Source organism: Ovis canadensis, chromosome 18, assembly GCF_042477335.2.
Source record: "Ovis canadensis isolate MfBH-ARS-UI-01 breed Bighorn chromosome 18, ARS-UI_OviCan_v2, whole genome shotgun sequence".
NCBI classification, from domain to species: domain Eukaryota; kingdom Metazoa; phylum Chordata; class Mammalia; order Artiodactyla; family Bovidae; genus Ovis; species Ovis canadensis.
This window is the reverse complement of record NC_091262.1, coordinates 71,347,810-71,363,945: the sequence shown is the minus strand read 5'-3', so window position 1 is coordinate 71,363,945 and position 16,136 is coordinate 71,347,810. Positions and strand designations below refer to the sequence as shown.

The 16,136-nt window shown below is 53.7% G+C and overlaps 1 protein-coding gene across 1 annotated transcript in view; it reads left to right on the top strand.

The window, feature by feature from the left end:
- ITPK1 (inositol-tetrakisphosphate 1-kinase) overlaps window positions 1-16,136 on the top strand; it is a 155,876-nt gene that overhangs the window by 27,683 nt on the left and 112,057 nt on the right. Inside the window, exon 3 of the mRNA XM_069559514.1 lies at window positions 10,852-10,876. Within this exon, the coding sequence (XP_069415615.1) occupies window positions 10,852-10,876 (25 nt within the window). The remainder of the gene's footprint in view (window positions 1-10,851; window positions 10,877-16,136) is intronic.

Below are 16,136 nucleotides of genomic sequence, written 5' to 3'. Positions count from 1 at the left end.
CCGTCTCCCTTCCGTGGCTCTGGCATCCAGCCTCGGCTTGAATCCCTCCCACCCCTGGGCAGTCACCACCTACCTACCTGCCTGGACAGCTTTCCTTGGGAGGCTGGCCGCCCCTTCAGCAGCTGAGCCTAAACCGGCTCCCTCCTGCTCGGGAAGCGTGGCTTTGAGCTGACCTTGTGGTCAGAAGGAGGCGTCAGCCCCTTGGAGAGGGGAATGCAGGCCTCCCCTTGCTCCTGGGGCCTCGGGAGACCCAGGCATGTCCAGTCCCCACTGCGCAGAGGTCTCGGGATGCCTGCAGCTACCCAGGAAGCCCCTTCTGGGCTGTTGACCCGCAGGCCTCTCAGGGGAGATGGCACCCCCTCCTCCAGCCTCTTGGGGGTCAGGGGTCTGAGGAGGGAGTATACCCCAGACTTGGGGCAGTGGCTGGGTGGTGGTGGGGGGCACAGGTGAGAGGCAGGTCCGTCCAGAACAATTCCTCCCCCTGGAAATCCCAGAAGCTTCACCCCCGACAGACCTGGCTGGACTCCACCCTCACAGGTCACTGGACGGGTATGGTCTTTGCTGACAGACCAGGCTTGAGATTGTGGTTCCGCTGTGGCTGATTTCCTATGGGTCTTTGGATGAGTTCCTTTTCTTTTTTCTTTTTAACACATAATGTATTTTTTTTTCATCACTATAGTTGACAAATAAAATTGTAATATATTTTTTAAAAGGCGATATGACCTGAAAAAAAAACAAAAAACAAAACCCAGAGTAGAAATTGTGATGTATCTGAAGTCTCTGGTGTGGTGACTCGGCGTGTGTGCACACTGGAAGGATGGACCGGGCCTGCCCCTCACCTGTTTATTCGCTCCTCCTCTTCCTTTGCTGGGTGAGAGCAGCTAAGTTCTGCTCCGGGAGGTTTCAGTCATATAGTGGTTGTCAACTGCCATCACCGCATTATTCATTAGATCCTCAGTCCGTTTTCTTTGAACGGACACTTTGTCTCTTTACCAACCTCGCCCATTTGCCTCATCCTGCCAGCCCCTGGCAACCATTATTCTATTCTCTGTTTCTTTGAGTTTGATTCCCGCCTCCCCGCCCCCCCCCCCCCCCGCCCCCTGCCCCCCTTCCCCTGGCAAGATTCCACTTAGAAGTGATACTCTGCACTATTTGTCTCTCTGTCTGACTTTTTTCACCTAGCATGATGTTTTGGGTGAGTTTCTTGACCTTTTTCAATGTCCGCACTTGCAGAAACAGGACGGTCACAGCCCCTCATGCAGCTTTGAAAGTTCTGCTCAGTGGCCGTCATTGGGCGTCTCTTAGGCACCTCCTGGCCCCCACCTCTTCCCCTGCCTCTCCCCCCACTCTCCCCCTTTTCCCCTGAGTGGGGAGTGAGGGGCTCAGGAATTACTCGTGTTGCCAGTCCTTTGTTTGGGTTGTATCCAACCCCTTGGAGCCTTCCCTGAAATTTGAGGGTCTCAGAGGCCCCAGATGAAGCCCCTACCTGTTTCTAGAGTTGGGTGCTCAGGGCATCTGAAGGGGCCAAGGAGCAGGGCCTGGTACCCCCGGGGCCTGTAAATAGGTGCTGGGGAGGCCCCTGCTGGCCCCAGTGTGCCTAGGTGCTAGGCTCCAGTTCCAGCTTCTGTCTGCCGAGTCTTTTCTCGGCAGCTTGAAGCTGTGGCCTTCAGTGGAGCCAGGTGGCCTCAGCGTTGGGGGTAGGAAAGCCTCGGTGATTTGAGCACCTCTCTTAGGCCTAGAGGTGGACCCCAAGGTCAGGAATGTCATCCCTTCCCCCAGTTTATACAGCTAAGACTTCCAGGCCTGGGGCTTGAGGTCTCTGACACCCAGGGCCTGGGCCTTCTTCTTATCAGGAACCCCTGTATCGATATTTGGTTATACCCAGTGCCCCCTTTAGAGTCCCATGGGCAGTGTAGGGGCTTAGCTCGTTTCCCCCTTGGTGACTGTCGAGGCCCCCAGTGAACCTCTGGACAAATGTCAGTTTGCCACAGCCCACACATGGACACTTTGAGGGGGTGTCTGGGATGCAGGGGATGGCAGAGCTGCAAGAGCCTTGATGTTGGGGTAATGTCCGGACAGAATAATGTCCGGCTACCCTCAGGTGTCCTCAGAACCTGTGAATATGGTCCCTTATGTTGCAGAGGGACTCTGAGGTGGGAGAGAATCCTGGATTACCTGGGAGGGCCCGGTGTAATCTCATGGGTCCTTATAAGAGGAGGGTCAGAGGGAGATGTGACAGTGGAAACAGAGATCGGAATGATGTGGCCACAAGCCAAGGAATGCAGACAGCCTCTAGAACTGGAAACCGCAAAGGCGTGATTTCTCCCCAAGCTTCAGGAAGGAACATGGCTCAGCTGCTGACCCATTTTAGACGCCTGATCTCCAGAGCTGCAAGCGAACACACTTGGGTTGTTCTCAGCTCTACTTTGTTGTAATTTGTTACAACAGTAATGGGAAATGAGTGCAGTGTTCCAATGCACTGCTTTTTCCGGAACCTCCTGCTGGGAGGGACTGGGTCAAGGTCAGAGCCAGGCTTTGGCTCCCTACCCTTAGTCACAGACCCATGGGTAAGGTTGATATTTGACCCCCAGGGCCTGCTTTCCCACTCCCCATCCTGCAAGTAGATAGGGGTTGGGAAAATATTTGATTCAGGTGCTGTGGTTTAAGTTTTCAGGGATTGGGGGTGGGGCCAACCTCACCGTTGCTTTGATGTGATAGCAGCCTTGTGCTTGAGGCAGAGGGGCCCAGGGAACCCCAGTGTCCAGAGGCCCTGGGGTTGCCCTAGCTGGTGTTGGTGCTTTGCAGCTGCCCTCCTGGCTGCGCCTGGAGCTCAGCTCAAGCGGCAGTCTTCAGAAACCTTCCCCTGTCACTGCCATCTCCCAGAGGCTTGCTCTGTTCAAGGGCCCTGTGGCTCCCAGCATCTCTAGGCAGGGCTTGTGGCTTGCGGGGAGGGGGGGCCCCTCTGTTCCCAGGCCAGCCCAGAGCTGGGTGGAGAAGGTCAGCAAATGTTTAATGACAGGGAACTCTGCGCCCCTGTGCTTGGAGGCTCAGGACAGCACAGGGCACAGATACCTCCCCGTCCTCCCCCCTCCCCCCAACCCTCCCCCCACCTCCAGCCACAGAAGGTGGCTCAAAGAACCCTTCTCTTGGTCTTGGATTCCAGCCCTCAGGCCTGGAGGGAGCTTTCAGTGGTAAGGGAATACTAGCAGCAGGATCTGGGTAGATGGAGATACTTAATCTGCTGTGGAATGCAGCTTTTAAAAGTGTCGGCATCCCAGAAGCAGGTCTGGCTCAAGCTTGTGCAGTTATTTTGAGCGTGTGTGGTACCTTGAGGAGAGTTGCTGAAAACAATCCAGACCTTGGGCAGGCTTCTCCTTCCCAAAGTGAGTCCAAAGGACAGAAATATGACGCAGGGATTCTTGCCTCCCTTCCTGCTGGAGCTTACCTTGATCACTGGGCTGATGTTAAAATGACTTTGCATTCTTGGAAATAAGAAACTGCTCAGCAGAGAACCGACTGAGTCATTATTAGCCCCACGGCAAGTGACTGCCGGCCCAGAGCTGGGGGTGGCGGAAGGCGCTGGAACCAACCCTTCCTGATGCCCCTGTGGGTCTCCTGTTCCTGGTAACACCCTCCTGCCTGCAATTTAGGGCCCCTCCCTGATTATGAGAAGGAAAAATTATAGCACCTGCGTGCAAGGGGGTAGTCAAAGATCTGAAAAGAATTTCAAGTAGAGGATTTTTACACTGAAAAGTGAAGGTGTGTCAAGCGCCATTAAGGGAATTTCAACATTTGTTTTCAGATGAAAAGTCAGGGCTGTTCCCAATCTGAAGCAAAGATGGTTTGGAGGCAGCGGGGCACATTCTTGGGTTGTCTCCGCCCCTGCCTCAACTTCCTGACCCTGCAAATTGAGGAGTGGGCGTTTAGAGCGTCTTGGCTCCATACTGTCATGTGTCTCTGTAGCTAAGCCCTTTGGGCCCGGGCCGTTCTGCTTTCTTCCTGGAGGTGAGGGAAAGTGAGTCACTAACCCTGCCTCTCGCCCATCTCCTGGGTTCACGAGGAAAAGCCACTTCTGGGGATCCCGTGGGCTTGTTCTAGGTCTGAAGGAGCATGCTGACTCATTCATGCCTCTGCGAGGACCCTCTGGCCTGCCTGCCTCCTCCAGGTGGGGCACCTCGTATTGGGGAAGGGCTTCAGTTACCAGAGTAGGTGACTGTCCAGTCTTGAGAACGGTTTTATACTCCCCCTTACCACTCCCCGCCCCCCCACCCCCACTGCCCCCCAAGTAAAAAGACGAATGCTAGCTTTCAGTTTATCTGCTTCTTTCTTGGAGCTGTCCAAACAATTCCAGTGTTTGTCCTGGCTGTAAAATTCTCTTCGTATGTTGCCTTTGTATTGGGCCATTTCAGTTTCTGGCGCTGCTAAGAGAAGGGAAATCCAAATTATGAAACCATCGGTGAGTGAACCAGGCTGCAGCCGCGGAAGCAGACAGGCAGGGGTGCTCAGGGATGGAGTGGAGCCTGGCACCCTCATTCGGGAAGTACTTGCCAGCGCCTGCCGGGCGTGTCGGGGAGGGGTCAGTGGTGGGCAGGAGCGGCTGGAATAAAGCACAGACTCAGATTTCAGGGGCTCATGGCCCCAGACTGAGCACAGAGTGGCCTTAAGTGTCCATGGCCTTGTGGCCAAAAGGCCATCGTTTCTGCCCAGGGAAGGGGCCAGGAACAGCCTCTCAGCATGTATGATGTTTGAGCTGCCCCTGATGGACGAGCAGGAGTTTGCCTAAGGATGGGAGTTTCACAGTGGGACCAGCTTGTGCAGACTCAGAGTTAGGTCAGGCCTGGGTGTTTTTACAGCACAGGGTCTCTCTTGGGAGAGTTTGATGAAAGGAGGGGCTTGCGCTACTCTCCCAACCCTTGTGTATGGTACCTCCAAATGCCTGTGCTAGGGATCTGGGGTGCAGATAGAGGATACAAGCCCTGTTTCCTCAAGGAGCGTTTGTCTGTCGGGATAGGCCTGGTTAGGCTGCAGTAACAAGCCTCCGGAGAGGTTGGTGACAGCAGGTTTATTTATAACTCATTCAGAGTCCACTCTGGGCCCCGGTGACTCTCCAGGGCTGGGGGCCTTCCTGGGGTGTGGCCTCCCTGGGGGCGCTCAGCGCTGGTCCTCTGCATCTCGGCATCTCTCATATTCTCAGCACCATGGCCAGATGGTTCTTCGTTTCAGAGGCTGTTCTGTACATTGTAGGGCCTCTGCCTTCTACATGCCAGGCACACTTGCACCAGGTGTGACAATCAAAAATGCCTTCAGGTGTTGCTAAATGTCCCCTGGAGGGCAAAATTGCCCTGGTTGAGAACTACTCCTAAGCTGAAAGTCTTCTTAATAAAAAGTCTTAAAAAAAAGTGTTTTTTTTCCCCCCTGGTTCCCAGACTGTCTTCACAGCCACCCAGCCAGGTTTCTCTCCAAGTGCATCTGGGATGGCTTTGGGGGCCATCTGTGCCTCCATGCTCCCACAGTTTCTGAGCAATAGAAGGATAGGCTGGAGAGCCAACCACCAGCCATCAAATGGTTCTATTTGGGAGTGACATGGGTCACTTTGGTGCACATTTCCTTGGCCAAAGCAAGCCATGTAGCTATGCCTAGCCTGGTGAGTGTGTGTGTGTGTCCAAGGGAGTGAGTGCCCAGGAGAACTGTCGTACTGGTGGACACCATTAATATCCGCCTTACTAGCTGTTAGCCTAGTAGGGGTCAGCGGCCCAGAGCCAGGCAGCCTCCATGTCAGTGCACCATGCTGGGGCGTGGGGGCTCCGAGGAGGGTGGGAGCCCAGGAGGGACCCTCAGGAGCTGACCTGGGTCGTGGGTTAGGTGGTGATGCTGGCGTGGCATTTGGGGCCGTGGGACCAGAGTGTGCCTCCACGCACAGGTGAGAGAGGAGGCCCGGCCACCCGTTGGGGGAGCCCCGAGTCCTCAGGAGACATTTCGAGGACCCTGCCTTCTGCTGGCCAGGGAGAGATGGGGGTGTGGGGGGGTTTGCCTGCTGGCCTCGTAGTGCTAAAGGGCGTGTTATTCGGGGATCCTGAAATCTGGATAATTACCGAGCTGGCTGGGGTGCGAGTGATGCCTGGCTTTGCACTTACATAATTACACACTTCCCATCTCCAAGTGGTTTTTAGCTCTTTCTCCATGCCCACTGGGGGTGGTGGGGGAAGCCCCTGTTTCCGGGTTGATCCCCTCTGCTGTGAGATCGCTGCCGGGCGGCCTGGCCAGCCTCCCTCCGCAGCGGGGTTCTCCAGCCTCTGCCATGCCTGGGGGGTAGGCCGGTGGCTGTGGCCGCGCCTGTTGTGAGAAAGTGTTTTTTGATGAACCTGAGGGCTCCCCTGTTAGGCAAACTTCGCTCTTCTTCGGCCGCTGCTCTGTTCTCTCGGAGCTTCTGAAATTCTCCTAGCTATCACAGGACTTTTCTTTCCTTGTTGGGCAGAGGACACCTCTGATGGGGTGTCATCCCCTCTCCCTTGCTGATTTTTCTCCCTTGCTTGTGCTTCTCTTGCCTGCAGCCCTGGGTCTTATACCTGCCCTGGAAACGTCTGGAAGGATTTGAAATTCCTCAAGAGTATGCTCTCCTTGGATGTCTGGGAACGTAGGTCCCTTTTGCAAAGCAGATTCTCCCTTCATTGGATAGCCAGCTTTTGGGAAAGCAAGTTTATGAGTGGTGAGGCAGGCCTCTGTCCAAAACTTAATCCAGTGTTTACCAAGGAAATGACAGTTTTAGAGCTGGGATTTTCTTGAGGTACAGGTTTTAGGTAAAATTCTTTTACTATTTTTTATTGTTACTTTTTCCTATAAGTTTAGAAGTACTCATAGTATCTATGCTCCTTGTCGAAAACTTAGAAACTACCGGAAAATAAAAAGAAGCACACGTCACTTTACCGCTGTGTGTGTGCACGCTAAGTCACTTCGGTCGTGTCTGACTTTTTGCGACCCTATGGACAGTAGTCCACCAGACTTCTCTGTCTGTGGGATTCTCGAAACAAGAATACTGGAGTGGGTTGCCATCCCCTCCTCCAGGGGATCTTTCCCACCCAGGGATCGCACCCGTGTTTCTTACATTTCCTGCTTTGGCAGGCTGGTTCTTTATAGCTGGCACCACCTTAACGTTGCAGTTCCCTCCATATCTGTTTCTCAGACACCCAAGTAGTTAAGTGGGCTTAGACGTCCAGTTAACTGGATGCTCTGATGCCTGGCAGGCCCTGGAGAGGGTGACACGGCAGCTCCCCTTTGAGCAGCACTGGGAAGCTTTTCTAGATAAATCCTGAGCTCCTCTATTCCGCTTCATCCACTGGTTGATTGACCCGTGTCTACATCAGGCATCTTTATGCCAGACCTTGGAATGCTGGCAACTGTTGTGTTTTTTCATTGAAAACGTGCTGTTCTCTAGTTTGGGGGCAAGCCTTAGAGGCGCATGGCACAAAACTCAAGCAGCATGAGGCTGCACAGTGAGAAGGAGGTCTCCTTCCCCTCACCTCTCAGACACCTTTGTCCTTGCTCTTGACCAGAGGCCGGGCCACAGCTGTTTTCTGGTTGTTCTTTCAGATTCATTCTGCATGGACACAAGCATGCCAGGATGTTGTTCTGAACCCAAGTAACCATGTGCGGCCCACAGGGTTTGCATCTTGCTTTCTGATAGCAGTATCTTGGAGAGAATGCAGGCCTTCCAGGGCCCGGAGCACTTCCTCGTTCTTTTAAACTGCTGCGTGGTACTCCTTTGACCGCTTGCTATTTGATAGCGGCCCCTCTTAGGGGGTTTAGCTGCTGCGAGCTTTTGCTCTCTTGGGCCAGTGTGGCAGTTAACATTTGCAGCCCCAAATGCTTTGCTTGTCCAAGAGTGTCTGTGGGGTGAGGCCATGGGGTTTTCAGGAGAAGCAGTTTCCTCAGTTGGCGGCAGGCTTGCTTTGTCTTCCCTTCTCTAACTCCTGTCTCCCTCCCTCCTGCCCCGCCTCCTCCCACTTCTCCTTTGGTGTCACAATTTAATTTCTGAACTTTCTGATTAGGACCAGATTTCAGGAGCCTGCTGCTTGGGAAACAGGGCTATTGATACCTTTGTGCTGCAGAAATTCCAGGTGCAGAAGCCTGACCCGGCAGGCTTAGACCTTGTTCTTCTGAGTGTGAGGCGTGCCACCACCGTAGGGACGTGGTTTTCCGCTCGCCTCCTTAGGCCCCCCTGTTACGCTGAGGCCCTGGGGCATGGAGACGAGACTTGCCCCCCTTGGTGCCTCTGAACCAGCTGTGCCGTGACCACACGGTGTGGGGAGACCGGCTGTTCTCCGGAGGCTGCTGGGTCTCAGCTTGCCGGTCAGAGTAATGGGCGATCGCTGTGGAAGGCGCTGAGAGTGCTCGGTGGGCCTTCCCTCCTCACACCGTGAGCGTGTCTGGTGTACGTGTGGCTGGGTGCATGTGGAAAGGGGAGCCGAGCCCCCTCTTTCTGCCAGAAGCGCCGTTTATCCTGTTTCTAACACTTTAAGCTGCAGAGAAACTGCGTCGGCTCCTGGGAGCTCGGCCCCGCTTGAGGCTTTCAGCCTGTCCTCAAGACCACTTTTTTTGTTGTGGTTTGTTTCTTTTATGTGTTCCATCCGTTTTCAAAATTGGAGTCCTGTTTGTTTCTTAGGGCAGGGGAGGAGGGTGGGCACCTTCTGGGCTGTGTGATGTGGACAGATTGGAAGTGACCGTAGCAGCTGGCTTCCTAAGGACGTGAGAGCCGCGTGCCGGGGTAATCTGGATGTGGAGAGAATCCCCTCAGAGGGAGAAGCCAGGCCGGGCCGGTGCCTGGAGAAACCCCGTCCACCTGGTGCAGGTTATGTGCACAGGAGCCCGTCTCCTCCAGGCTGTCCGTCTGTCTGTCTGGAGTCTCATCACCTGAGGCTTCTTTCTCCCTCAGCTGTTGGAGGTTTCCGTCCAGGCTGGGGGCAGGGGCTGAGCCAGGCGAGGAGACTCAGAGCCTAACCTGGCCAGTCACAGTCACGTGGCAAGTGACAGTGGCAAGTTACTGTTCCCGGTGCTTCCGGGGGGCCAGGACTGTCGGGGATGGAGGCGGGGATGCTGGGACTCAGAAAGGAACGGTGCAGGTTGCAAGCTGATGCCTGGAGGCGGCGCAGGTTCCGCGTGACACCATCCGTCCCCCTCCCTTGGTCCCTGCTGCCGTGTCCAGCCCGACCCCTCATGAAATCAGGGAGACAGATGAGCTTCGGCTGCAGTTCCTTCCAGGACTGCAGAGCAGCTGGCAGTGGGGACCCTGAAAGCATCGGCCACTGTGGTTTTCAGCTGGGGTTGCTCGGCGCCCCGGGCCCCGGGAGATGCTGTGGGTGGAGGGGTGGGCGGCAGGCGTATCCCGCCGTGTGACTCGGTCACGCCTCTGCTGCATCTTACCATCTCACGTGGGGGCCTCCTCGTGCACTGCTGCTTGGTGCCTGGTGCTTGGAAGATGCTGGGCAATGCTTGTGGGAGCCGTTAAATGACAGATGCCAGGATTGGCAGGTGTCCCCTCCGCTGTGCTGTGTGAGGTGATGGGTCTGCTTACCGTGGCCCAGAGGTTTCCCCAGGGCTTTGTGCCTCCCTCAGGCAGTGAGCCCCTTGGTGACCCGAGCCATGGCTGTTTCATTTGCGTTATCCCCTGCAGGCCAGGCTGGGCACAGGAACCGACCTCATGTGCTAAAGTTCAGGGGGCGTCTGGATGCTGGGCAGGTGCAGTTAGTGAACTTGACCCCAACCCTGCTCCAAGGAGGCAATGTGGGCAAGGGAACCGCAGATCCTGACCTTACCTGGTCACAGCCTCCTCTGAGCATCACGGGGGTGTGCGGTGGTGGGGAGAGGGGCCCAGCCTCTCTTCTCAGGAAAGTGCACACAGGCCTGGCTGTTGTGGTGTCTGAGATCCATGTGGGCTCCTCCCCCCCAGGTGACAACCCATTGCTGCTCCATAACCACAGACTGGGAGGGAAGGGTGCCCCAAGTTCACCCTGCATGCACGGGCGGGGAGAGGGCATTGCGAGTCAGGGAAGGCTTCCCGGGACGGTATCTTTCGGAACCGAGCCCGAAGGGCTGGGATGGAGAGTGAGGCCTGAGGCTTAGAGTAGCCAGCCGATCCTGTGTGCCCCTAACTGCTTGCAGTAAGGAATGTGGGTGGGCGAGTGAGCAGGGAGCCTTTGTGTGCTTCTGTGGGGATCTGGACCCCAACCCTGGCTCTGTGGGGTGGGGTGAGTCAGGGCACGCAGTCCTGGATTGTGAGGGAGACGTCAGGGGCAGGGGGACAAGGTCCAGGCCTGGGAGGATACTGGTGAGGGCCGTGGTGGTTGAACCAGGGTCAGAGGGTGGGCGGGGTGTCAGGGGGCTGAGATGGCCAGTGGTGGATTAGCAGCCGGGCAGGACTGGAGGGCCTGGGAGCCTGGTCCTTGTGGGAGGGTGGGTGGGCTGGAGTGGGATGGGCTGAGGCAGACCTGGGGCTGCCCAGGTGGGAGTGGGGTTGGGTGGTTGGCTTAAGGCCATCGGTGGGCGGAGGGTCTTCTTCTGGTGGTTCAGGCTGGAGCTGTGCCCACGAGGCCCAGGCTCCGGGATTGGAGTGGGGGACGGCTGGCTGTGGGCCAGATGGGCAGACGCCAGCCAGCCTCCTCTGGGCACCCAGCCCTCTCTCTCAGCCAGAAGGTGGCTCCGAGGACTGGCTGGGGGTTCATAAGTGTCCCCCTTGAGAGCGAGGTCATCCCGGGAGGTGTGGCCGCCGCCCTGCCTCCAGCTGGCTGTGGTGGAGGTGCTGGAAGGGTACTTAATCCCTGCCGGAGTAACCTGTGTTTTCTTTGATTTTCTCCACAGGAAGCGAGGCATAGAAGTCGTGCAGGTGAGTACAGACCGTGCCCTCGACGCTGTGCAGGTGGAAGGGCCTGCAGCACTTGCCTTTCCTGCTCTTGGAGGAGTCTGGGCGCTTGGCCTCTCTCCACCTGCTCTTGTTTTAACTTCTCTTTCTGTGGAATCAACATGATTGCTGCCCAGGGTGGACAGGAGTTGGGGCTGGCTGTTTGGAGGGGTTGAGGAATTGTCGGTGGGGGAGCAGTGGGACCCTGGGTTGGGGTGGGCAGCGTGAGGGGGCATAGCCCCACGTCCCGGTCCTGGGTGCTATTGTGGCCTGTCTGTGCCATCCTCAGGGGAACCCCAGCCCCTGGGTGTCTGCCTCAGCTGTTAGCCCTCTGGGGATGAGCCTTCTCCTACCTGGACCATCCTTGTATCATGACCCAAGAGGTGTCATCTCCATAGACCTTTCTTCTCCCTGCCCCAGGGTGCATCCCCTCCCCCTTGTCAGTCCTCCTCTGCTCTCAGTGGCCGCATCTGATCTTCGAGATGTTCCCCTGGCCCCTGGGGCATGGACTGAGCCAGTAGGGGCTCCTGACCCCCCGTGTCGCCTCACTCTGGGTTGGACTTGGGTCACGAGCTCACTGGGGCGTCCCTGATGGCTCTGCGGTGAAGAACCTGCCTGCAATGCAGGATTCGCAGGACATGCTGGTTTGATTCTTGGGTCAGGAAGATCTTTTGGAGGAGGAAATGGCAACCCACTGCAGTATTCTTGCCTGGAGAACCCCATGGACAGAGGAGCCTGGCGGGCTACAATCCCTGGCATTGCAAAGAGTTGGACATGACTGAGCACACACACATACACACACGTGAGATGAGCTCATTAGCTGAAGAAGGAACGATGGTTGGAGAGAGAAGCTCTCCTGGGGTGTGGAGCTTGCCCGGTGGGCCCCAAATGGATGACAAGCTCGGACAGCAGCAGTGATGCCAGGAGGCTGGGTCTGTCTGAGAGTGGGGAGGGGTAGGGACATGCCAGGGGTGCCTGCTGGCCAGCTCCGTTTGTCCTGACAGTTATGACTCGTGGGGGGATGAGAAGGGGGCCGTTTCTCTCTGAGGGGACATGAAGATGCCCTCAGACCCTTCATGAGGGGCAGGCTGTGATGTTTGCACCAGAGGTTCTGCCTGGCACCTAACAGGTACTTGGTGAGTCCTGAGGTATCCTGGCTGGGCTTCCTGTCCCTGCCCAGGGTGAGTCTGCCTGTGTGTGCAGCTTGGCTGGTGGCCCTTCTTCCACCTGGGGCTGCAGAGAGGGGAGCCCAGACTAGGGCTTCATCAGGGCTGATGGGAGCCTGCACACCCACTAGAATATCTGAGGAAGGCTTTTATACAGGCTGCTGAGAAGTTCTCAGAATCCGCCTTGTTAACTTCAGCCCCCATCCCCCTCCCCACACCTGGCAGATTCAGGGGGTGGTGCCCTCAAGCCGCTCTGCCCCTGGGACCCACAGGGTGTGGGTGGTGGGTGGGGTGGGGCTGGGCACCTCTGTCTGGCCGCTGTGGTGGCCGGCTGCTGAATTCTTCCTTCTGGCCTCCCTCTTCATAGCTTGTGGGTTGAACTTGTCACCCCAAGGCTGAGGTTTGTTTTGGAAGAGGAGGTAGTTTCTGAAAGCTTCTTAGCAGCTGTGTGTTTTTCATCCTGCCTCATCTTGGCTCTGCTGTTCCATGATCTGCGCCGAACGCTTCTGTGGACCTCAGTTTCTCCATCTATCGAAAGGGAGAGGTCCAAAGGATACTCAAAAGTAATGCTTTCAGTGCCATTTTTGATTGATTAGTAGTGTCTGCTGGAGGATTTTAAAGCCTGTAAATGGCTGAGGACAGGGGTGGATCGGTAATGCCTGCCTGGGGTCCAGCAGCGGGCAGAGCAGGTGCAGCTCTATTCATGTCCCTCTGGAGCCTGGTGTCTCCTGCTCCAGGACACTTTGGCTTCATTTCTTCTCTTAGTCATCTTTGATGGTTTCCTTGGAAGCCCCCGAACCTTTGTAGATGCTGTGTACTCACCACCAAAGCCTAGACCCGTAGTTGAAGCTATAGCTGGAGGTCACTGTGAAGGGCCAGGTACTTCCTGGAGGTTAGCTACAGCCTCCATCAGGGTCCACTCGGAAATTTCTCTCGGGAGCCGTTTTTAGAGGCAATGAATTCATGTGCTCATGAACAGTCGCTGCTTAAAAGGTGAAGAAGTAGGCTCTGTCCCCAGTCCCTGATCCCTGTTCATACCAGATCCCAGACTATAACCCAGTGTGATGCCACCTCTCCCATGGGAAGGGACAGGAGCGGGGCAGGCGGAGGGAGCCCCTGGAGCTTCATGATGTGAGAGCCAACCCAGGGGTCAGTGTGTTTGCGTTGCATGGCTTCCCGGGAAGACCAAGACCTTTAATCCACTTAGTCTCTGGGTGGAACGGGAAACTGGAGCCATTGTTTTAGAATGTACCAGGCAGAAGAAGAGTTGTGAAATCTTTCTTGATGGGTCTGCTGTTCATTTGGGCGATGACTTGGGGGGAGGAAGTGGCGGCTGGGGACCAGCATGAAGGCAGGCTGGACGCTTTCCGCGCCAGCATCTAAAAATAAAACCTACCACGACGCCTCTCTGTTCACCTCCTCCTGGCATCCCTGCATGTTTGGAGAACTTGAAATTTCAGGATACAGAGTAAAAACTCTTTGAAGAAATTGGAAACCAAGCCACTTGTTTTTTTTTTTTTTTTCAAAATCAGCCAAGCCTCTGTGCAGCAGACCCCAGGCTGGTGGGCCCCTGGATGCTGGCGATGGGCGTTTGCCAGTCACTGGGTGGCAGTGATTGAAGAGGAAGGAGCAGAGTGAGCATGCCACAGCTGCCACTCAGTATTTCCTGCGTCAAGTGCTCTGAAGGGCATGGTCCCACTTTGTGCAGCCACTCAGTGATGTGAATGGTGTTTTCATGTCCATTTTAGAGATTAGGAAACTGAGGCTCAGAATTTTCCCTTCAAGGAACTGGATTGGTTAAGTTTGTGGAGTTGAATTTGAGTGCGGTTGATTTGTCTGTAAAGCACATGGTTTTTCTGGACTTTCTGCAGGTCTCTCCTGCATGTCTATAGATTGCTCTGCTTACTACATGCTTTCATACCTGTTGTTACCTGGGCTTTGGCTCCTGTTAATATTTTTTTTAAAAAAAGTATGTTGGGACCTAGGTTCAGGAACCAAGACTGTAAAATGAGACCTGCAGTGTGTCCTGGTCACAAGAGTTGTTCTTCCTGCTGTTGAACAGCAGTAGTAACACTATGAGTGCTAACATTTATTGGGCACCACTGTCTACCAGGCAGTGATGCCATTTGCTAGAAGGAAGCATTTGTGTGTGACCTCTCCAAGGCAGGGGTGGGAACACACTGATGAAAGTTAGCTTTGCAGACCCTCAGCCTTCTCATCTGTTTGTTCCCACAGCTGATCTCATGGCTTTTGGTTCTTCCACATTCCAGCCAGCACTTTGTATCCTTTGTCTTTTCAATTTTAGACATTTTAGTACTTGTATTTCGGTATGACCTTGTGGTTTCCATTTTCATCTCCCTGAAAATTAATGACGCTCAATACTTCTTCATGTCCTTCTTGTCCATCCATGTATATCTTCTGTGAAGTGTCTATTCAAATCTTTTGCCCACTTAAAAGTTGGGTTTTTTTAAAAAATTAAATTTTAGGAACTTTCTGTATTCTAGGTACAAGTCCTTAGATGCAGAAAAAACGTTTGACAAAGTCCGGCGTCTATTCAGCATAAAATCCTAAGCAGTCTAGTGGAAGGAAACTTCCCTAGTCTGATAAAGGGCACTGTGCAAAAAATTCTACAGCTCATATCATATGTAATGGTGAAAAAATAAACTTTTTTCCCTGGGTCGGGAATGGTGAAAAAACATCCCCCCCCCGCCTGCCCCCCCGGGTTGGGAAGAGCCCCTGGAGAAGGAAATGGCATTCTTGCCTGGAGAATGCCATGGACAGAGGAGCCTGGCAGGGTATAGTCCGTGGGATCACAGAGTCGGACACGACTGAGCGGCTGATGCTTTCACTCCTTATATCCAATATTATATTGCAGGTCCTAACTAGTGCAGCAAGGACAAGAAGAGAAACAAATGGCATCCAGATTGGAAAAAAAAAATTGAGTTTTGATAATAAATTACTGTAATTCTTGCCATATAATTCTGAAGGAATTCAGAGAATTTGCTATGGTAAATCTCTTTCCATCTATTTATTTGACTAGGTGTTTTCAGCACTATAAAATTTGAAAAATGGAGATAGAATTGATAATAAACTCTGCTTTATTCTGGCAGTAGGTAATAGTCATCTGTGGGTTTGTGAAATAATTTAAAAGCATTACCATTCATCTCTTCTAAGATTTATTTCTAATAAAGTTTAATTTTTATGATTATTACCTATATAGATTTATATTTCTGCTATATTGATCAATTATGTGCTAATAGTAGTTGTAATAATAATTCAGTCCAGAAGAAAAATTTTGACACTTAGAGCTTTATGGTTACATGAAATTTAAAAATTGACATTTATATACATTTTTCTTTTTTATCTCATAGTATGTTAGACTAATCAGTGAAAAAGGCCTTCAAACATGAAATACACTGAAAGTAGAAATGTCTCAGGGATGTGGATTGGAAATTGGAGTTTGAGGAGGCAGAAGGAGCCTTGCTATCTTTCCAAGTGTTTAAGAAGCGTCCAATTCTGTAATTTTAAGATGGATGATGGTGGATCTTGAATTGCTATGGTATTTAGAATTCCACTGGGTCCATTTGAAAGAGACATAGTAACAGTTTTATTTTGAAATGTTAATATTTACAATATGTTGGAAATTACATCCTCTACAAGTATTTAAACTTATGATGAGAAATTTAGATGTCAGCTTGAAAATGTACAAATAGATACAGAGTTTTAAACATTTATTTTGGGGGGTTTGGATTGAAGGCCCATGCTTTAGAGTGTTACCCCGTTTGCTTCCCAGAATCGGGCCCTGAGGTGGACACAGCCCCAGAGAGCAGGGTCAGCAGCCCGGCTCTCAGGCCATCAGCAGCCCTGCCCCACTTGGACCCTGGGGTCCGGGCCTCCGCTGAGACTCAGAAAGGCCTTGGCAGTGGGCTCGTCTGCAGGGTAACTGGCCTCCCCTGACTGGGTCTGTTAGGCCAAGAGATGCTTGATAATAATGATCGCCTGCTGTTACCTGCTCAGGAAGCCTGAGAAGCCCCAGGTGAGCCCGAGTCCAGCAGGGCTGGGAGGGCTGGGAGTCCCGT